This window comes from Pomacea canaliculata, linkage group LG9 (assembly GCF_003073045.1).
Source record: "Pomacea canaliculata isolate SZHN2017 linkage group LG9, ASM307304v1, whole genome shotgun sequence".
Taxonomy (NCBI): domain Eukaryota; kingdom Metazoa; phylum Mollusca; class Gastropoda; order Architaenioglossa; family Ampullariidae; genus Pomacea; species Pomacea canaliculata.
In genome coordinates, this window is record NC_037598.1 from 10,926,316 (window position 1) to 10,949,550 (window position 23,235).

At 39.8% G+C, this 23,235-nt stretch overlaps 2 protein-coding genes across 3 annotated transcripts; one reads left to right on the forward strand and one right to left on the reverse strand.

Moving 5' to 3' along the window:
* Positions 1-5: 5 nt before the first annotated feature.
* Positions 6-9,691, reverse strand: LOC112572079 (RNA polymerase II-associated protein 3-like). The gene is given in 11 exon segments (XM_025251603.1): positions 6-134; positions 460-554; positions 724-821; positions 1,202-1,456; positions 1,459-1,713; positions 2,064-2,168; positions 2,514-2,706; positions 3,045-3,172; positions 3,412-3,528; positions 3,766-3,891; positions 4,574-9,691. Coding segments are annotated over 11 exon segments (1,635 nt in total). The 5' UTR covers positions 4,748-9,691; the 3' UTR covers positions 6-45.
* Positions 9,692-10,774: 1,083 nt separating this feature from the next.
* LOC112572039 (transmembrane protein 229A-like) lies at positions 10,775-23,218 on the forward strand. 2 transcript variants are annotated; one of them, XM_025251545.1, is made up of 3 exons: positions 10,775-11,100; positions 20,088-20,373; positions 21,153-23,218. In XM_025251545.1, the coding sequence occupies exons 1-3, from the start codon at positions 10,893-10,895 to the stop codon at positions 21,409-21,411; spliced, it is 753 nt and encodes a 250-aa protein (XP_025107330.1). In that variant the 5' UTR covers positions 10,775-10,892; the 3' UTR covers positions 21,412-23,218. The 2 variants fall into 2 exon arrangements, with proteins under 2 accessions (XP_025107330.1, XP_025107331.1); XM_025251546.1 differs by lacking the exon at positions 10,775-11,100 and adding an exon at positions 18,434-18,844.
* Positions 23,219-23,235: the final 17 nt, after the last annotated feature.

Genomic DNA, 23,235 nt, shown 5'->3' on the forward strand with positions numbered 1-23,235 from the left:
AAAAATGTTCATTTTTTAGGATTCAAAATATCTTAATTTTTCCCATCAGACTTCATATTTCTTGGCCAGGGCTTCAATATCTGCTGCAGAATATGAATTCATCATCCGTAAGTGCTGGAAAATGTCCTTCAGGCCTGCAAATTTGAAAAACAAATGTAGATCTACAAACTCCAAGAGAGCTGGTTATTACATCATTAGGATCTACAGCAGAAGTCTGGTGCACAATACACTTTAAACTTGTGCACAACATGGCAAGCCTAAAAGACTTGCGATTTGTCACTATACAAACTCCATAAACTGGCAATAGTTGCAATTTACTGAAATTAAATTAACAATAAAATATCCTCCTCCAATTTTACCATATCAGGACTGAGAATGACATAAAATGATACTCTAGAAATATACCATTTCTTAAACCATATCACTGGCAAAAACACTGCTTCATGGAAGATGACACACCTTGTTTTTCTTTGCTTGAAAGGAACATTACAGTCATAGAAAAACGCTTCACTTCGCTGAGTTCCTTGAGCTGATGATAGAAATCTTCCCCAGATCTACATTCAAAAAGATCGTGGTGTTAATGACATACCAGAAAAGACACTAATTTTCCAAAAATTCTTCTTAACCACAAATCTAATCAAATGATAATTATGACATTAAAAAAAACCAAGAAATTTTCAAAAATTTACTGCTGCAAAATCAAGTAACTGAACCATAGCTCACGGAATGAAGTGTTCTTTGATGGCATCAACAATCGTGAGAAGGACTGGTGCCTCTAAGCTCTGACCAAAAAGTTTGGAATACTGAGCAGGGTCGATTCTCTGCAAGATTTTACAAAGAATTCTTTGTAACAAAGTCAGTTAAACTGTAACAAGTTATTAAGTGAGAAGCAAGCCTTCACAAACAACAGACAATATTTCAAGTATTTTGAGTATACATGTACATGTGTATACGTTAAATGCAAATGAGTAGACATAAAAAGAACAATCTTACATGATCACTGTACTGCATGTAGAAGACGGTACACTATTAATGGCACAATTTTATACCAGATTTATAACTGCTAAAAATAAAATGAAAATACTAAAATTATTTTAAATACTACATTGTATGATTGATGAGGCCTGATTTACAAGACGTTAAATATTAACAACAAAATCAAACCAGGAAACTGCAGATTAACAGATAAAAATGGCCTTACCTTGAAGTAGTTATAAAATGCATGCAAGTCACTTTTAAGCACTTTAAAGTCAGCTTGGAACTGAAAGGATGTTTGTGGAGGATCCTTTTCTAGAACTGCTGCTAATGATGCTGAGCCACCTGTGTGAGTTTGCAGGGGGACTGGTTTTAGGTCTGTAGAATGTGTTCTTTTCCTGGAAATATCTGACTTTTTGATAGCAGTATCAACAGCTGCTGGGTTTAAGTCTGAATATTCTTCTACACTTTCATTCTTTTTGTTTCACAATGCTCTGCAGTATTATCCTCACAAGTGGCTTGCATCTCTGTATTCTCTAAGTCTCTGCTTATTGTCTTGGCTGTGTCAGTAACACCACATGCAGAATGTCCAACAAAGTGCTCAAACATCTCCTTGTCTCTAGCTTCCATTTCTTTCTTTGCAGTACTCTGGGTGGCCACAACCTTAGCTATCGCTTCTTTCTGTTTGGTGTTCTGCTCTACACCAATTTCCTGGATCTCCAGTCGCCTAAGCGGTTTCTGTTGAAAGGAATAGCTTTCTTTAAAAGAAAAATAAATAAAACCCATTTATTTTAGACTGTGATTGCTGACCATTTATCTGGGGTGTACATTTAATAGCTTCTTGTTATTTTCATACAAAGCAAATGGTCATGAGACTTTACCCCGCTCAGCTTCATATTGAGAAACAACACCCTAACCTATAAAGCACAAGTGTTGACAGCATTTTTTTAACACTTTGAATGGCCAAAATTCATGCAAAATGTGTCTCCTATCTCCTCTTTTTGCAGCACAATTCTCTTTCTCAATTTTCCCAAAACCACAGAATCATAACCTGCACCCCATTACCTCACATATGAATGCTTTCTTACTTTTGATCTTTCTTCAGGCACTTTATAAATGGGCTTCACTACACAGCTCTCGGTTGTTTCCAAAGATGTTTTAGATGGTGTTTGATCCTTATCTCTTTCCTGCTCCTGAATGCCAACAAATGTTATAAAATAATTATTATAGATGCTCAATTTCATGATTATCTGATATCTGCTCATCCACAACCAACCTACCACCAAACACACATGCAAATGGCACATGACTTTCACACACTGCATATGCAAATCTCTTTCATAAATAAAGTAGTGATCAGTTGACACAAAGATCTTTTTAAATATGTAAAATTGTACTGGCACGTCTGGAAATAAAAATGGGAGAACTGCAACAGCAAGTCACAGAAAACTGGAACGAAGAAGCAATGGGATAAAGTCAAAGCAATGAGCCACCCAGAAGATGAACTGTAAATTTTCACCAGCATAGAACTATATTACCTTTTCAAGTCTTTCAATTTCTGATTTAGCCTGTTTATTTGTCGGCTCCAACTGAAGCACACGGTTGTAATCAGCAAGTGCCTCTGACAGTCTGTTCAGACCAATGCGTGCCGCAGCACGTCGGAGGTATCCTTTCACGTACAGTGGATCCAAGGATATTGCTGTGTGGCAGTCCATCTCTGCAGCCCCATACCTTCCCAATCAAAATTTATAACTATTTGTTTTATGACAAAGGTTATATTTAAAAAGAAAGTCTCAGATTATTAAAAGCTCGTACACAATGGAAGAATGAAGGCACATCAAGCATAAAACACTAGATCCGCCTCTATTAGATCTTCCCTTAATTTGACATCTTTAATTTCTCCTTTATTTTTTTCCCTTTAACTTAAACTAACTTGAATAGATTTTTCTTTCCTCACCTAAAAAAAACTTTCTTCAGAACTTTAGAGCTGTTACAGATTTTGAATATTTCCTGAAATCTATAATTACAGAGCTTCTTTATGTAAAACTAGTAATGTTGAAAATACTCACTTCTGAAGTTTCAAAAGAGCCATGGCACGGTTTGCTGGCAGTAGTGGATTGGTTGGATCAAGCTCCATGCCACGTGTGTAACATTCAATTGCTACATCATAAGCCCCTGCATTCAAGTGTGAGTTTCCCTGCACAGATGTGGAAGCTCTTATTTTCGGAGACCGTTCAAAATAAATTTTATGTGAATACTTGAGTTTGAATCCAAGCATATTGTAACTTATAAGACCGTTTTTCATGTATCCTTCCATATCTATCTGTGCACATGCATACTTACAGCCTTTACATGTATTCACATATATGTATTTACTGAAATAGGTGAATATTTTTTAAAGAGCTACTTTTGTTACAACTTTTCTTTATAAAGTACCTTATTTTTCTCTTCATTGGCTAACTGCTTCTTTCTCTCTATTTCCCATTCTTCATCAGTCTCATACTCTGATGATGATTTTTCTTCACTTTGGTCAATCTCCTGAAGAGCTTTATCCTGCAAACAGTTCCCAGATTTATTGTCTGTTTTCAGTATCTGCATTTCAAAATTGTTATACTAAAACCAACAAATAAAACAAAGTAATAACTTTGGGATCCTTCAATACTATTATTTCTAACTCGTAGTAAATTTCACAGTTCAGATATTTTTTAATGGTATGTGATATGGTTTTCAAAAACAAAATTATTTCTGGGAATTCAAAAGAAACATCTAAGCAGTCTACAAGACACTCACCACATCGTATTTATCCCAGGCTCTGAAATCACCTCCACTAATCCTTTTTGGTTTCTTGGATGATTTTGATTCCTTCTTTTTCTTTAGTTTCTTCTTATCGAGGCTGTTTCTAACTGGTGGTAATTTCTGAGAAAAAAAAGTTCAAATTGAAACAAATCTTTAAAAGCTAACAGTGTGAATCATCTGAACTTCATTCCTTATTATCTTAATATATGCCATCTGCAAATGCAGTATATCATTCTAAACTATGATGCACTGTTTTGATTGTGTGTTTGGTGTTTGCATCGATTTGATCTACGCTGGTCTATTCTGTTTGTCACAAAAGAAACACTGATATTCCGAACTGAAGATATCAAATATAACAATCCACAATCCTGGTCTACAAAGATGATGTAATATGGGGAAAAAGGTACCCAAACGTTCCGCTAATTTCAACATAGGCACTGGGTTTTGGTCTTTGCGTTTGTTAAGCACGGCGAGCATGGCTTTGGGAGTGTAGTACACAGAAAAAAGATTATAGACAGTGTTTTTAAAAAAAAAACCCTGAGAACAGAGTGAAACTACTCGGCCAAAAACCCACTGTACTTTGTTTAAAATGATGTAAAAGCATATACATAAATATAAACACAAATCGTCACAATTCCATATTACTGATTTATTTTTGCCCAGACATGTTCGTATCGTTTTCTCTAGATCAAAGATGCAGGATTTTTTCTTTTACGGTTTTAAGGAAATAAGACACTTCTGCGCCTCCCTCTTGATTAAAGAAAAACAAGCTATGCAAAAGAAAACAATTTATTTGTTTTACCTCTAGCTGTTCGGATGATTTCTTCTTTTTCAACTCCTCTTCTTTCGTTTTTATTTGGTCTTCCCAGTTTCCAAGATCCGACAATACGTCCTGCAATTCTTGCTGATTTTCTCTTAATTGGTACTGTAACTGCACCATCTTTTCCTCGTGAGGAGAAAGTCCCAGTTTTGCCATCTTCAATATTTCAAAGTTTAAGAAACTGTTCAAATGTGCGAGTTTGTGTGGTGGCTGCTAGAAATTGCGGAATGTTTCAAGGGAGCAACCATTTAGCGTCCTCATGGCTAAGATGGCGGTGTCATGTGTTCAGACATCCCCCCCTCCTTTTTTTTTAAAAAGAGGAAAAGTGTTTTTTTTCACCCAAAAGCGATTTCGCTTTGCGTGAGAATGGGGATCTGGGTGAATATGGGAGAGCGGAGGATATAAGGGGTCAGGATAGGTGTGGGAGGAGAGTTGTTCCGTGATGCCGCAGGTGGTGTTTACATTTACTGGTTCCCTCTGAGGCTCATCTGTTTTTGTTGTCTCATTCTCCAAAAGGCATGTCAAGTCCTCAGTGGTGGTCAACTGGACTGGTTGCCAGACCCATAATGTTGACCTATTCCTATATTCTAGACTTCTATTCAACTTTACTTACTGTTTGTTTTTTTGTTTGTTTGTTTTTTTAACTGTGCGTTACAAAGGTGAGAGGCGAGTCCTGATCGAATTTGGGGTCTCGTAGTCGAATCTGAGATAAGAATAGATCTTCGTACCTTGATATCTTATAAATGAGGTTCCGATTAATGAAGGTATTTTTTTAAGTTAAAAATCATTGCTTACACCTACCCTAACCTCTTTTCTTCTCAACCTGATGCCGAAAAATCCACAATGTCGCACTAGGAGCGAAGACAGACGCTTCGTATCGTATTCTCTCCCCTGCATTACTCTACGTATGATACACATATAAGCTACAACTGGCTTCGTTATTTCCGAAGATTAGTAGCTACCACAGACTTCTATGATGTAAGGTTGTGGTGGCTACCCTCATCGAGAGTCGCTGACAGAAATTGCCTTATTTTGAAATTGGCGCTACGATCGGTTTCTTCCCTTTGAGCAGCGACGATTTCCTTTCTCATCAAGATGGCTGAAAGTGCGTCGACTTCCTTTGTGGCAGAAGCGACCGTGGAGGTTTCTGACGGCATTTCAATCTATCCGAGTAAGAAAAAAACATATGTGCAGAGAAAAAAGGAGAGAGCTCAAAAATTGGCGAAGGCGCGATGGCAGAAGGCAAGAGACAAACTAAAATATGAAGAGTCACATGGAACGAAAATCACCGACTCGCCGACTGAGATATCAATCGCAAGGACGACTATTTCTGACAATGTTGACGACTTTGTAAACTTGACTTCAGCATCTAGACGAAAACTCAAGCTTGTGAAAGAAAAGATTGGCCCGACCGACGCTGTCAAGGACGTAGAGACGAAAGAGCGGTGTATCATAGAGTTAGAAACATTGAAAGATCTGTTTGCTATGTTCACTTGTTCTGAGTGTGGGACTGAAGGTAGTTTTGATGTCTATTTTGGAGAGAGAATGGGTTATTCAAGACAAATACATATTAAGTGTCAGAGATGCCCGTTTGTTGCTAAAAAATACTCCTGTTCGCGAAAAAGTAACAGCGAACAAGCAAACAAGGGGTTTGATGTAAATAATGCTATGGTTGTTTGTTTTAATGAGCTGGGTCTAGGTTATGCAGCGTTTAAAAAAATGTTCAGCTCTTGTAAATATCCCAGGCATGCATAGCACGACATATGAGAAACTCACAAAGCACGTTGGTGAAGCCCATGTTAATGTTAGTGATAATGTGTTGAATGCATCTGCTGAAGCAGTGAGGAAAGTTTATGCCGACTTGGATGGTTGTAATATAGGTGACAGTGATAATGTTTGCAGTAGTAACCAGCCACTTGATGTTATGGTTTCTTTTGATGGAACGTGGCATAAAAGAGGCTTTGCCTCAAATTATGGAGTAGGAATAGTCATTGAAGTTATGACAGGTTTAGTTTTAGATTATGAAGTTCTTTCAAAGTACTGCTTAGCATGTGAACACAATAAGGCTAAAGATATGTCTGATTCTGAAAGAGCTGAGTGGAAGCAGAAACATCAAGCAGACTGCAAAATAAATTTTAAGGGCTCTTCAAAAGCCATGGAGAAAGAGGCAGCAGTCAGAATGTGGACTAGGTCAATAGAAAAACATAACATGCGCTACTCTAGAATGCTTTCAGATGGCGATTCCATCGCACACAAAGCAGTGATTGATGCAAAGGCATATGGTGATACAAAAATAGAAAAGCTAGAATGTGTTAACCATTGTCACAAGAGAATTGGAACAGCTCTTAGGAAGAAGGCGAAGGAGGAAAAGCTTGGAGGAAAAAAGTTTGGTTCCTTGACTGTGCACACTTGTAATGTATTACAAACATACTACAGGAATGCTGTGAACGAACACCTTGGGAACCCTGATGGAATGAAACGAAGCTATTTGGGCATCTTTGCTGCATTGTATGTCTACAGATGAAAACCCACAGCACCATATGTGTCCAAATGGCTCCAGTTCATGGTGTTTTTATAACAGAGCAGCGGCTAAAGGAGAGACCCCACAAAGCCACAAAAAGAAAATCAAAACGCCTATTTCTTATGAAGTTGCACGGGCCATCTACCCTATCTACGAGAGAATGTCTGATCTGAATCTTCTCAGAAGGATGCAGCATGGACTTACTCAGAATGCAAATGAATCCCTGAACTCTGTAATATGGGCTAGATGTCCAAAGACCACCTTTGTAGGAGCCTCACGAGTAAAAGCTGCCGTTGCATCTGCTGTTTCACACTTTAATCAGGTTCTTCCCACCTGTCACAAGTAATGAAACAGCTAGACGTTGTTCCATCTATTATTTTACAGGCCTACCAAGAACATCAAGATAGAAAACGATGTAGGAAAGCAGATAATGAAGCACTGCCTGAAGCAAAACAACGAAGGAAAGAAAAACAAAAGAAAAAGAAGCTGATTGCTGCACAACAAGAAAGGAGTGAGGGTGAGACCTATAGCCCTGGGATGCTAGGCTTGAGTTAAATGGCCAGTGAAAGAAATAAACGCTGTAGGTTATTGTTTTTTGTCACAAGTTACCCTTAAATGAAAACTGGCTTTCTGAAAATCACATTTTTGGGCAACAGTGTTTACTTAACGCAATATCAGGAAAGGTTACAGCTACAGTAATTTTGTAGTCTTGCTCAGACATAAATTATCTACAGTTGTAGGAAATTGGCTTGTTGAGCTAAGCATTATTTTGGCTGTAATTGGCTTTTAAGAAAAAATTTTCTTTTTGTCCTTCGCAGTTTTAGGGGTACAATTTTTGACCACACGTCTCCAAGACTTTCAAAGATATCAAAATGAGTGTGTACTTTACAAAGACACTAAAATCAATTAGGTGTGATTTAGAATACAGTAAAATAAATTTTGAAATAATGGTATGTTTTTAAAAAGTCGATTTAAATCAACATTTTCATTGTAGCCACTTAAAAATGCATTTTTTGCTATTTATTTAATATTTGATTATTGTGTCACAAAATATGAAAATCTTTAAAACAACAATCTTGATTTCAGGAGTAATACTCTCAATTCTCAGATTGTTATATTTTTCAATTTTTAATATTGTTGCTATCTTTATAAATCTGGTATTTACATGGTTTGGCCCAATCTTTACAGTTTGTAAAGTTGTTTTTTTTTTGAAAAAAAAGATTTAGAGTTTTTATTTATTTGCTTTTACCCTACCTTATGTTAAGTTGTGAAGGAACCCCATATTTCCTATGGTTTATTTTAGAGATATTTTAAATTTATTTTATGGTTATAAATACTAGCAATCTTATTAATCCATTTATGGTAGAGTTTATGGGGTTTTTGGTTTTTATTACTTTTCAGGGGATGTTATCCAGTTTATGCTCTTTACATTTTTTATATGAATCTAGAATTTGGATGGCTTTAATTGCCACCATTGTTACCACTATTGACAGTAGTATAGCATAGCTTTTTTGGGTGGGTTAAAGCAATTATATTAATCTGAGAGCATGCACCTTCGTGTGCATGATTGTGTCCTATATAAATCACACGTTTATTATTAAGATTTGTCTCAGTTATTCTTGTCATTGACATGTTCGTGTTTTCACACCCCAAACCCCACCCCTCATGAAGTGTTAACCTTTTGTAACCCACTAAGCTGATGTAATAGGGCGTATGAATGGGAAGATGTGAAAGTATGTTAACAGTGAAAGGGTTAAAGAACATTGGAGAAAACTAGAGAACAGTGTTCACTAGCAAAGTTTGGCGGGAAACTAGAAACTTGACACTCGAGGTAACTGGGCAGAAGGATAACTTTCCTTGCCTAGGTGAGGTAAAGTAGTAAATTTTTCTTCATGATGTTTTTGGTGTAAAAATGAAACTGTTCAAAAAAACTGTTGTAAATTTTGGGTCAACGATTGAATGCATAAAACATAAATGTGCAGAAACTGTATAGTAACGAGATTATTCCCCGGAAAGAGTTTACCTGGAGGACTGTTTTCCCAGAAAGATAAGGAGCGGTCTCTAGTTGCAAGACCAGTGAACTGCACGAGCATATTCTACCACACACCCAGTGCGGTGTGTAAGAGTCGAAGCTTCCTTATTTCAACGTGGCGCAGGTGCATGCGCATGGTTCGTCTCTTGTGGGACTAAAGGACAGTCGACGACCTTTAAGGCCTCGACCGGAGAACACACCTGTGCCTCGTCTCTCGACTGTGGAGTACTCCTCTTGTGCGGTATTCTACCACGACCTTTGTGGAGCCGAAGAAACCGTCAAACCACGCTCATTCTAATGACAGCAGAGTGATTTTTCATCGTGTGTATTTCATATTCTCAGAGAGGAATATGTGTCTGTGCAGATCGTATACAGGTTCTGAACTATTGGATTATGTCAGTGGTCCACAACTCGAGAGGGACAATCATCTCGGCTGGGATAAAATCTGAACCGAGTATGGACAACTATGGCCAGAGATTTATGGTGTGTATGAAAACGGAGATGTGCAAATTAAATACGACCTGGACAGTCTAAGGAAATTGTTGTGTTGTTTGTTGAAAGAATGCGCATTTGTGTCGCGACATTCTCTTGTTTGTTTTCATTACACTCCAGCAGTACCTGAGAGGTGCCAAGTCTGTAACAAATGTGCATGTAAGAGGGTTTTTAAAAATCTAATGAACTATTCCATGCTAACTATTATTCTAGCTATCGTGGTATAATACAACACCATCTACATATGTCTATTCTATTAGATGATTTGTTTTTCAACACCTGGAGTGTTGACAATGAGTCTGAAATTACAAGGTATTGTCACTGTCATGTCCTTTATTTTAGATTGTACTGTCTGTTTGGCTTGCATGATAGCTCAGGTCAAATTTTTAATTAATTTAATAATTCTGGTTTAATATTTTGATTCTTCTCTCATCTACTTTCTTGTATTCAATGTCCACTCTGTGATCTACTGAGTGTTTTGGGGGTTAGGTATTTGACCCTTTTGAAGTCAAGACGCTAGTGACTCGGAGCCTGAGGATGGTAACCTAGAATCTGGTCTGGGATACACTGTTGCTAGAAACAAGAAACGGACAAAAGAATTGAAGAACTGACGGGTTTGGGAGCAGTTGACTACGAGAGCGTGTGAAAAATAAAGCATGCATATACCAAGACTGTGTGTTGGGACAATATATTACAACACCAAAGTTGGCATAGATCCACGGACGAGAGAGAGAAAGAAAAAAAACAACAACGTCAGAGTACTGACCCTCGAAGTCATTTAGGCGAGAACGTTCACATTCAATTTACCGGTGGAGCTTTTTTGTTGGTTGCTATGGAAACAAACCGCGTGCACCTTCCTAGCAGACCCTTCACACTTCAGGTGCACAGCACTCGACCAATTGAGCGCCTGACTTCGTTTCCGATTGTGAAACCGCTGCAGAAATCCTCACCCCCGCTACTTGTCAAATAAAAGATTTCGCTCCCTCCCTCCCCTTCCCCCAGCCACCGCTAACTCCTCCCGACCTTGTCTTGCTGCCAAAGTGTCAATGGAGGTTATCGCTTTGGCAAAGGTTAAGTCATTTTTATTTTAAAATAATGTATCGATAGAGAATGAGGGAAGGGGGTGGCGAGAGAACTGGGGGTGGGTTAGTGGGAGCGGGATAGAGTTTCAAGTGCGGACACGCACCGAGTGGTTCCAACGGATCAAACAGTTATCGCCCGAATAGGCAGACTGGCGATCGGCAACCGTGAGGTTCATGGATCGTGTTGGCGGTAGTGGGAGGCGATCGAGGAACATCGTCGAAAGTCTCGTCTGCGAACGATTTTACCAACTCGCGCCGACTGGTGGAGTTTTCGAGGGAGCTGCTGAGTGCAGTGCGGCAGCTTCGGAGGAGGACCACTGCCGGTGTGCAGCAAGGGGACGCTCGCTTGAAAGGATCGCCAAGGATCCCCGGATGTCGGAGGGTAAGGTGAGAAATCACGCATAAACATCATCACTGTTCTTGAGAGACTGCACGCGAGAGTTATTTTTTTTAAATGTTATCGCGAAGGTCGGCTAGGATCGATGGGTACACGCTCGAGTGGACGACAGGCAGACAACCCCACTTTTGACCTCCACTTCGTGATGTCTATGTGTTGGCACCTAGCTCATGATGTTCATGGTGTTATTATATATTAAATAATAAGATTTGCTTATGTGATTTCCTCGACTTCACTCTTCTTTATTATGTGTGCATTGACAAGCTAAACACTTTTGATCTTGACCTTTCACGTCTTTATTGCGTGTGTATTGACAAGATAGGTCCAATTCTGATCGACCTCTCTCTTTTTAATTATGCATTCAGTTAGAGGATAGGCTAACATTTGACCTGTGTCTATTAACATGACATCCAGGCCAACTTTAAAACGCAATCTCATGTTGTTTATTGTGTATGTCGACAGAATATACCCACTATTAGACAATAATCTAATGAAGTAGTTTTGTTTTTATATTGACACGATAGACCCATTTGAAGGGTTCGACAACCTGCCAAGTGTTTTCCTGCTTACTTCTATATCTTAACTTTGATAGAATAGACTTTTTTTTTTTTTTTTTTTTGGTAGTTTAAAGGACTAATTGGGTGCAAATATTTTTCTGATGATTGATTAAAGCTCAAAGAAAGATACTATTTCCCAAAATCTCGGGACGTATACCCCTGTTGATGAATATGTTTCATTTTATCTTCTTCTGATTTGAATTCATCAGTCGAACAGGCCTAAAAATTATAAAATATATTAACATATTAAGCAGCTTTCTCAACTTTCCTTGACTGCGAGATCTTGTTCCTATTCTCAGATACCATGTTGTTTTGTCTTTGTACAGTGATGCACAGCCTTTTTCGGCCTGCGGGCCATATTCCCTTCCGACACGCGTGTCGCGGGCCGCTTCACCGCAAAAATTACAACAACAAAAAAATTAATAAAAAAAATAGAACATACCATTTTTATTAGAAAAAAGTTGTACTTAGTGCGATATTTGAAGCTGCTTTTCCGAAACCAGCTTCTGAATGTCTGGCTGCATCGAAGAAACACCAAGTCTGAGCACTGAATCGAAATGTTCGTCCGCGAGGCGATTACGTAAGATGGGTTTCGCCCGTTTCATCACTGAAAACGTTTGTTCACACACATAAGTACTTGTAAACATCGTGATCATCCTTAACGCTTGTTTTCGGAGATCTGGAAAAGTTTCTGCAGGCAACACTGCGTAGAAAGCAATTGTCTGCATCGCTCGAAATTTGTCAAGTAGGGATGTCTGGCTTTGCAAGTCATTCAGTTCCAGTTGCAGGTCTGTCGGGGCACTTGACACATCTGCCGCAAATGGATTTTCGAAGAGACGTATTTCATCCTTCAAATCATGAAAATCCTTAAATCTTTCACTGAAATTATCCTTCAAGAGCCCCAAAAGTTCTATCATTCTTTCTTTGGGGAAAGACATTTTTAGCTGCTGATCCTGACTTAGAGATGTACACGTTGGGAAGTGGATAAGCTCCATCCTTCCCGCCTGCTGAATGAAGAGTAGTAATTTCGCTTGGGATGCTGTTATGTCCGCATACACATGCGAAATCAACTTGTCTTTCCCTTGTAGTTTGGTGTTGAGTTCATTCAGATGTGACGTGATGTCGCATAAAATCGCCAAATCCAACAGCCACGAGGGGTCGTTCAGCTGAGGCACTTGCTTTGATTTCTCCGTCATCAAAATTTCAACCTCATGTCTCAAATCAAAAAACCGTTTAAGTACCTTTCCTCGGCTTAACCAGCGGACTTCACTGTGAAAGAGAACGTCTTCATATTCGCATTCTATTTCTGTCAAAAATTCCTTGAAAGTTCTGTGGTTCAACGCCTGTGATCCGATGAAGTTTACAGTGCTGACCACAATCTTCATCACATGGTCCAGATTCAACACCTTGCCACAGAGATTTTGTTGGTGAAAAAGCCGGTCAGGCCGAACTATCGAACTATCCTATGCGGGGCCGAGAGCCGTAAGAACACTTACTTTTTAATCGTGAGGCTGTTTGCCTCAGAGTGGTCCGAACCGGTGATGTGCTATTCTTGTCATAGAAAGGGCTTATCAAACAAGCAAAATTGATATCAAATCACAAAAAAGTGTCATGATCATGATTTTTTGGAGTGTTTGTATAAAAACAAAAAAATGAAGCAAATGGCAATCAAAAGAAGAGAAGCACTAACGATATCTTTCTTGGGACTGGTTTTCGTTTTATAAAAGCACTGTCAGAAGCATCTGCTTCTCATTTCAATGTATCGTCTGCCTTTTGGAGGATGCAGACACTTCTCCGGTATGAGATGCTGCCACAAAAAAAAAATAAAAAAAAATAGAGAGACATGTCATTACACCATACAGAGGCAGCCTTGGCAGTGCGCGGGTCCCTGCGGGGCAGAGAGCCACAAGTGTAGACTATATACTGTACAGGGACATGTGTTTCAAAATAATAATAGATGTTCATGTATAAAGTAATAATGTATATAATAATGTTCATGCATACAGTGAAACCGTACTAGTGTGCTAGCAGTTCAGAGATAAAAGAGAGCGATCGAGCAGACGACACTGCAATGACCAAATGGTCATCAAGAGTAACATCATGTTTGTTATTACCAAGTTTTCTTATTTGACATTGAATTGTTATTTCCCCTTCTGGGGAGTGGGTCGCAGGTCAACCCGCGATATAAGTGGGGACATGCACCTGCTAGTACGAGACGGTCGACGATCAGATTAATTCCGAAGTCCTCTGGGGGAGGACGTTTCGGATCTTAACCTGACAAGACGGAAGAGGATTTGCCATTTGTTGACAGTAAACCTGTAAATATAATGCTACTAACGTTAACAACAGTATAGTCTGGCTTTCCGTGATATTCCGGTTGAGCAGAATAGCATGCAAATTAAATAGCTTTTAATGTAGATAACTGCAAGTTTTGTAAGACTTTTTGTAAAAATATTACACATAATTTTTAAAAAATGTTTTACCATATTTTTTACATTATTTGTCACTAAGAAAACAGAAGAAACATCGTAATTAAAACGGTACTTATCTTTTCTAAGCATAAACAAGGGAAACAACCCTGCCCTCAGTAGCTTTAGTACTTCTTAACTAGACAAAAACAAGAACTTTTAGGAAAGCTAGGCTGTCACCTAGGGCGCAGTCTATAGCTGTACTAAGCTGGTTGTCTTTGGCAATTGGCATGGCGCTCCTTGATCGTGGGTCGTGCAGATGGTGGGACTTGAGGGTTCAGAGGAGCTCGGGTTGTCTCCATGGAACGTATGTGGTCATGTGGGTCAGGGTGGCGCGGTTGTTGTCTGCATTGGACTTACTGGTCACCTTCTGATTTGTTTCTTTGCTCTAGGCCAGTCTAGGGCAGTGATGCCCAACCTTTTTCGGCCTGCGGGCCATATCCATTTCGGACAGCTGTGTCGCGGGCCATATCCATTTCGGACAGCCGTGTCGCGGGCCACTTCACCGCAAAAATGCAAAAAGGAAAAAAAAAAAATAGAGCAGATACCATTTTTTATTAGAAACAAGTTGTACTTACCATTAATTATATATTAATTAGTGGGATATTTGAAGTTGTTTTCCCGAAACCAACTTCTGAATGTCCGGCCTCATCGTAGAGACACCAAGTCGGAGCACTGAATCGAAATATTCGTCCATCGCAAAAAAAAAAAAAAAGATTGGAAACGCCCCTACGTGGGGATAAATACTTCTTCTTCCTTTTTTTTTTTTTTTTTTGTTTAAGGTCTTCTTTTATTACTAACATGCCGATTTCCTGCACTGTGGGCAGAAGTTTCGCGGGCCGGATGGCACCGCGTCGCGGGCCGGATATGGCCCGCGGGCCGTAGGTTGTGCATCCCTGTCTTTGTATATTAGTTTGTTGACATATTTTGGCTTATGTATGTGTGTATGTCCATTTTGAGTCTATTTTTGCGTCTGTAAAGCGCATGGAGACTAATTACAATGGAGAAATAGGATACACAAATCTGGTAGTTATTATATAAACAAGACAAAGTGTTTGTTGAACAAAATATTCGTGCAACTATAACAATGATAACTAAGTGCGACATTGTTTGACAGTATTTTATTCACTCATCATATAGCAACCGACGATGAATTCTTTTATTGGTAGGAATAGAGAGTGTCCTTGCTGACGCAATCATGCACCAGACGACTTCCGGATTAACTGCCCTTTGGAGCCGGCAGTAAAAGCGACAATTATTCACGTGGAGCAGGGATTTCAGGAGGGCCGAAATAAGCTAGGACAGAAAGGCTGGTTGAATACTGTCTGGGTGCTAGGAGATCCCTACAATGATCTCTCTATAAACAGCAGTTTAGTAAAAGGACTGGCGTCATGGTGCCCGCCAAGCAGCGCAGGCAAAGAAAGTTGTGTCAAATAGCATGTCACAGCCTGCTGCTTACAACGAGCACTTAATCAAATGATAGATGTTACGACACCTGCCAAAAGCCTTCTCACTGGTGTGTGCACCGGTCTCTTTGAAAATTTTTTTTAAAATTAGCGAGCTCAGGTTGCTGTGACCTTTTACCTTTTGTTGCGGGTACACATGCACTATGTACGAACATTCGAGAACTGTACTGATTTTTTTTTTTTTAAGGTGGTTGGGATCTGATTAGCCAAGAAGAGGAAAACAAATCACGAAGAGATCTCAAGTATTGAGAAGAGGGCCTTTCTTATATTTATTTGTACATACTTTAAGTGATCTGTGGGATTAGGGATTGGAAAACGTTTTCTTGAACACAAAAACAGGGTAGGGGACGAAGGAAAGAAAGAAAGACGAAGGAAAAAAGTAAGTAAATATAAAGATAAAGAATGAACGAAAAAAAGAGGATTGAGGAAGACAGGAAACAACATTGCTCAGTTCTTTTTTTTTTTTTTTTTTTATTTCTCTCAGCACTTTTTGTTTTAAGCAACTGGTCGATTTTCTGGGTAACTAGCCCGGAATCGACCGTATGTCTGTCAAGCTTTACTCATCTTCTCCATTTGCACCCCAGTCCACACATAAAGCCACCATCCACAAATCCTTAGGAAACCTGGTGAGCCACAAGCAGAACCGATTGAAAATTTAAAAATTCATCACCCGCGTGTCGTTTGATCAGATACACCCTCACTCCTCTCCGCATTTAAAATAAATATTTTCCCCAGAGAAACATCAAACGTGACCATAGCAAAAACAAAGTTGTCAAAGATAGTTCAACAACGAACGTCTGTCTCTTGCCAGTTGCACAACCCATTTCTAATTTAAAAGACTTTTAGGCCTTACATTTACTTATGTAATTCGTTTCGCAGAAACACAGAACAATATAATGATAATAATTCGTCAATTATTAAGCGCAGTACGCGCTCGTCTATGGATAAAACGGAAACAGATCAGTTTGTTTATCGCGACCAGCAAAACAACCACATACACTGTAAGCTCGAATACATGTATCTTTGTCAGGCTTGGAGAAAAGAGGAATAAGAGATGCGTGTTGCTGCATCAACCATTGATTCCGAAATAACAGATGGCGGAAAGAGCATTATAGTGTGAAAACTAACACTATTGCAAGTTTAATACGCCAATAAATATCCACAAAGCTGTCGCAAAATAAATATTCTTTTACAGGAACGAACCCTTGCGGAGACAGATATGTGCAGAGTGATGTTTTACGAACTGATTTAATTTTCACCGTGATGTGCCTGCTAAATCATCCAGAAATATAAAGCAATAAATATGAAATAATTATCCTAGCATTGATTAAGAGGAGACTGTCATATCATATAATTAGTTAAAAGATAATGTGCAACAACAAAGAAATGTCAGAGAGTTATTGTTTTAAACTAATTACTTAATTAAGCGAGTGTTTGTGCAATTTAATGTCATTCGTGCGTGAGATGCTGTACATCTACGATTCATTCTTTATTTTGAAATAAGCAGTTGAAAAATTTTCACATCTCGCGACTTTTAAAAACACCAACAAAAGGTAAATACAAGAGACCATAAAGCTTGAGCTAGTATCAACACTGAACTTCCCATCGTTGACTCTTCTTCTACAAATTGATTGTCTAATTAGAAACGACTTTGGTGAATTGGTCTCGTTCTGGAATTAACGCTAAAAATTAGTGTACAAGCGAAACAGAGATGTACTTCGTGCTTCGATAGTGTGTTTCTGATTAAAGAAAGCTTTTAGAGACTGTGTTAAAATTCACACAAGTATTTAAAGGCTATGTTAATGTCCGTGTCCGCATCCATTTGTGGATATGGTTTGTATGTGATTGCCTTCCTGTCCACGTGTCTGTCTTCATGTGTGTGTTCATGCTTGTTGGATGTGTAATAAGCGTATAAGCGCCCCTCAGCCATCTTTCACCCTCGCCACCCTCACCTCCTTTCTCTGCTTTTGCCTGCAGCACGAGCAGCTGCCGTGGCTTAGCATCGTCATGCACGTGCCCTAGTCCATAAAACGCCATCAGAACATTAAACCCATCAGCGTGGGATCGCCTGCAGTTCTTCCTCAGACTCGCTGCCCACTAGCTCACAGCTGGGCAACAAGTTCACAGGAACGAGGTAGATTCCAGCTTCGTTCACCACACCCCCTGTCCTTAAAGGCCTACAGGAGTGCAAAAGATTTGGGCTTTCTATTTCGGGGATTTTATTTTTGTTTGTTTGTTTGTTTGTTTGTTTGTTTGCTTGCTTGTTTGCTTGTTTGTTTGTTTGTTTGTTTAAGTAACGGGACGAACTCAACGCAAGAAAATATTTCTAACATGATGATATAATAATAAAATAAATAAAAGATAACTCATTATTATTACTACTACTCTTAAAAGGTGGCGCACTCTTGGTGGATAATGTTCCCTCCACACAGGGAGGGGTAGAAATGTTTAAAGAAGGAGAACGAAAGAGAAAAGCCAGAATGGTCAGCCCTGATCATTGAGGAAATTTTACAGCAAGGAATATAAACGTGAGTCCAGAGACGAGATATGAACTCCTGACCTTCGAATTGTGATGATAAACGAGAGTTTTAGCTACATTTTCGGACCTCCCCGAGCACAAACACCACTATAAAGAAAAAGAGGAAAAAATCACTGATGTCAGGAAACATACATCGATAAGCTTACATTGCCGAGGCTTACAGCTGCAAGATGGAAAGCTAGAACCATTCTTTAAATAGTTTTAACCCTCCAAAGACATTAAAGTAAAGGTGTCGCAAGTGTGAGCTAAAGCTTGCTTTTTAACAACGGAAGAAAGGCAGTGGGAGTTCATTCAGGTTTTGGAAGGGGGAAAAAAATCTTTCACTGATGTAAAACACGGTTTGAACTCATGCAGACCTTTAACAGGAAGCGCTGATTGTTTTATCTGATGTCACATTGTTCTCACGAAACTTCGCTGGGAGATGTGTCTGGCGAGGGAGGTGTCGTCCTGTCAGTGGAGGAGGAAGTGCATAATGAAAGCCTGTAATGTGACTGGTTAAGAAGGCACGTGATTGGGACGAGTGCACGTGTGGGGCGATGTTTGGAGGGCTGGAACAACAATCAGCGATTGATTTCCCGGGTATCTGGAGGGACCGGCATTGGCCGCGTGCTGAAGAAAATCGACAGCAGGCTTCGTGGAATCGGAGGATAAGACCATTGGACGAGCAGCCAGTGCCGACACTAAGCAGGGGAGTAGCGTGTGTGTATCTTGAATATCTGTGTGTGTGTGTGTGTGTGTGTGTGTGTGTGTGTGTGTGTGTGTGTGTGTGTGTGTGTGTGTGTGTGTGTGTGTGTGTGTGTGTGTGTGCATTATGTGACTGATTTTGAATGTTGTGTGAGCGTGAATACTTGTGTGTTTTTGTGTGAGAGAGTGTGCGTGAATATGTATGTATTTAGTGTGTGTGCCTATATATATATATGGATGTATGTTGATGTAAGTGTATGCAAGTTTTGTGTGTGTGTGTAAGTGTGCTTACTCGCGTGTGTGAGAGTGAATTAGTCTGCGATAGTGTTCATTCTATTGCATTTGTAACTGTTATATTTTTGCAGTATGCAAGATTGATAATGTCCATGCAGTACTTTTTTATTGTCTTAAACAAGATGTAGAGCGATAAAATACTGTTAACTCATCTGGTCCTTCGTTTAAGTGAGTTTGTGCATCCGTGTGTGTGTGTGTGTGTGTGTGTGTGTGTTCTTTTAGAATTCTTCATAATGCTTCAGATATTAGCTTTACTCACGCGTTACAAGAACGCAAGAGCCATTACCCAATAGGCATATTTTTTTAAAAGTTCAGGCTATTTGAAAAAAATATCAAGACAGAGCATAAAATCCCCGGAAGACATTTTTAAAATGAATAGAGTGCTGGTTTTCAAGGCAAATTACATTGCATTGAACTAATGAACCTGACGGAAAGATTTTAGCAATGATATTCTTTTGCGTGCGGACAGAAATATGCAGGGACCACACAGAAAGAAACCGTTAGATCGATGGCAAGGCAGCGGTGGAGATGTGACGTCACGATGTCTTTGAGAAGCTGAAAAGAGAAGCTGACAGCTAACTAAGTGAGAGGGTTTGCTCCTGGACAGGGCTTACTCGTATCTGGCAGGCGCACAGCCTGAACATAATCCTCTGGAACATCGATCATGAAGTTGTGGTTGTGGTTGTGGTTGTTACAAACAGATAAATGAAATCAATAAAAAAAAAGAGATGACTTTCCGAGAAGCGTACAGTAAAAACATATTTCTAACAGTTGTCAATATCGATAAATTCAGCGAACCTTGTCCATTTGAACATCAGATAATGTCAACCGCAAGAAACAAGACCGTTAGACATGTTTTTCATGCTTGCGCAGAACCAGTTCGCGTTTATGTACAAAAGATGCAGGATACCGTGTCGTGTAGGCCGCCATCGGTGGTTGTTCACCGTTCATTCTTTTGTTGCAGGCAGCCCGCTGTCGGTCGCCATGAACGGGTCGTCCAACTCGAGCCTCGATTCCAGTGCGGCGCGCGCGAAGGCCGGTGACGTCATGCCGCTTCCGGCGTGGGCGCGCGCATACGTATATGGGATTCAAGGGTTCGTGTACGAGGTGGTCTTTACGGCTCTCTTTGATTTTCTCTTCGAACCTTCGGGGAACCCCACGCTGCGAGGCTGCAGTACTGTTGCATCCTTCTTCATTTACGGGCTGTGTGGGATGCTGTGTGAGCAGGCGATATTTCTGTACTGTCGAAGGTGAGGCAAAGGTCCGGCTGCCCCGGTGTAGACGTCCTGTCTGTCTGAAGTGTTCTCTAGTCAGATTGCTTCATTCTGTTGTGCTGTCAGAAATGTTCTGGTCAGACTGTGCCAGTGTGCTGTATTGTATGGTAAGACCGTTCTGGGTGTACCTACCTCCACAGGGAGGATTTCTCTCACCAACCTCGTCCATACTCTTCATTAAAGATCGTATTCCAGAGCTATTCCGATGAGAAAATTCTCAAAACCTCGTATCGAGTAACTGGAAGACCTCACCTTGAATATGGGTCAAGAGCTTGGATGACAGCAGCCAAGACACACCAACAAACCCTGGACAAAGTCCAGAACCAAGAACTGAGAATAATCACTGGAGCTAAGAGAATAGCTCTAATAGAAAAGATGGAGCAGACAAACAACAAAAGAAGAGAGTGAAAGGTGTGTAAAGAAGCCACCAAGTACTAGCATAGCACAGACCATCTAATGAGCCCAGACAAAGACAACTATCTTCAGACTCAAAAGACCTAGCTGCGGGTTATACATCCATTACCCAGGCGGACACAGGAAGGCGGTAACCATACCAACAGACTCTGACTACACCAACTACAGAACCAAAGTTAAAGCCCTGATCTTCCCCAGTGCAAGCTCACACTCATAGCTCAAAAAAAGAAGTAGCAGAATAGCTTTAACAGAATAAAGTTTCTTTCTTTCACATTATTCAGTTTGCACAGTGGGCTGATGCCGTGCCTTCACATGCCTTTGATCTTCTTCTGGATTTTCAGGCGTGGCTACTCCATGGTCTACCGTTTACCCCTCTACGTGCTGACGATATACACCTGGGAGTTCACCTGTGGTCTGCTTCTCCGCCTGATAAATGCATGCTCTTGGGACTACAGTCACTACCCTCTCAACTTCATGGGCCTCGTCACGCTGACTTACGCCCCCTTATGGGTAGTGCTTTGTCTTTTTCACGACATGCTCTACCAATACATCTACAGACTCCACATACACAATAAGGATATCACATTTAAGACATTGTGACATTGTGATTTGTTTTTTGTTTGTTTGGGGGCGTGGAGGAGGCCTGAGAGAGGTGGGTGGGAGGTAACAGGAGGTCATTTTTAGATGTGGATGCTGAGACTGATTCTGGATATAGGTCAGTATATATTTGGATCAAGTTTTTCTTAGTGTTCCAGAATTATTCGGGAGCTGTAATGTAAGGAAATAGCACCGACAGCGTTTTGCCCTTGGGTAGTATTATTTTTCTTGCACTGCCATGTTTACTATGCACCTCTAAAATATTTAGAATATTTATGAAGTGTGTGGGGCCTCCTCGTGGAACGAATTTTATTCCGTTCTACGGATCATGTGACCAGTACAACAACTTTTGCTTGTCTTTCATTGCATATTTTTTTTCATATTCATTTTAAATGTCCTTTAAACAAATTTATCGGAGAAGATGTTACATTTTGTCATCGTAAATAAGAGATTTGTTTTGAGAAGGTATTTTTTAAGCACCTTCCTTTTTTGTTTTGGGAATCACATGCTTTCAATTAGACGCAATTATGTGCTATTTTTATCTCATGGTAATTTAAAACATAATCGTGTTCAAGTAGTGTTGTTATCAAACAGCCTTGTTGCAGATGTATCATTAGATATTTTTTTTAAAAAAGTAATTAAGTTCCTAAAGCAAGATATCGTTAAATGGTTGTTACCACAAAGCGGTCTTTACAGTTAAGGTCAATCTTAACCGGGCATTTGTCGAGATGTCAAACTTCTGGGGCCGGAGTCACCCCTAACCTTTTCAGGTCGTTTCGGTGAAAGGTGTTAGAGACCCTCAGACCTCACTTTTTTCGGGGCCATTTGTAAGCGAGGGCAGTGCCCATCTCCTCTCCCTTACCTTCCCCAACCATGGAGTCAGGTACCCCGTTTATGCTTTTCCGTTGCCAACGATTAACTTTGCTCTTATCATTGCTGGTCTTCATATGGATTCAAAATGTCTGTCAGTCTGTTGGTGAGATATTGAAGTTTTAGGTTAGTATCTGCTAACAGATCTTTGTCGTGTGCAAAGGCGTCAAGCGTAGGCCGATGGAAATGGAAGTGTGATGGTCGTGGAGGGTTTAGGACATTTTGTCCTCCAAGAAGATGCTAAACAACGTAGATGATAGGGGGCGCCTTTGATTTGCGCCTACTGTTGACCAAAACTCCAATGTTCCGATCGATTGTGCCAGAACCATCAGTTTCCTGTGACCTTCCCACGCAGCTCTGCTAAACATGGTTAAACGCTGGATGACATTTGCCTGGTTAAGAATGGCCTGAAGACTGTTATTACATGGTCTCAATCACGGTCGATAAAATGGTGATACTACATTTCCATATTTAAATTATTTCGTTTGCCGAACGTCTTTCACAAAAAAGAAGATTAAAGATTTGAGACATGCCTGTTTGTGTGTGTTCGACTGTTTCTAATCAGTTTTGTTGGCATAGTTTTCTAAAACGCTTCCCGAGAGCTCTGTGGACATTATGTAGAAAACAGTGTCCGGCTCGCTCGCCAAGGGTTTGCTGTTCCTGAATTACGCCAGATTATCTATTATTATCTGAATTTTCTTTAAAATTAAGATTGATTTTTATTTTCTTTTAATTGAGCTCTTCTGATGGCAGAAAAAAAGGGATAATTTCCAGAGGTGATGTGAGCTTAAAATATTTACACTCATGAACTATCTTTCATTGACTGACCGACTTTCAAACCTCCTATGTGCACTCAAGCGGATGTATGCATGCATGCTATAACTGATTAAAGACTGCTTATTTTGTTGTTTATATTTCCACGATTGCAACCTGCTTTTAATTCACATTCACATGGAA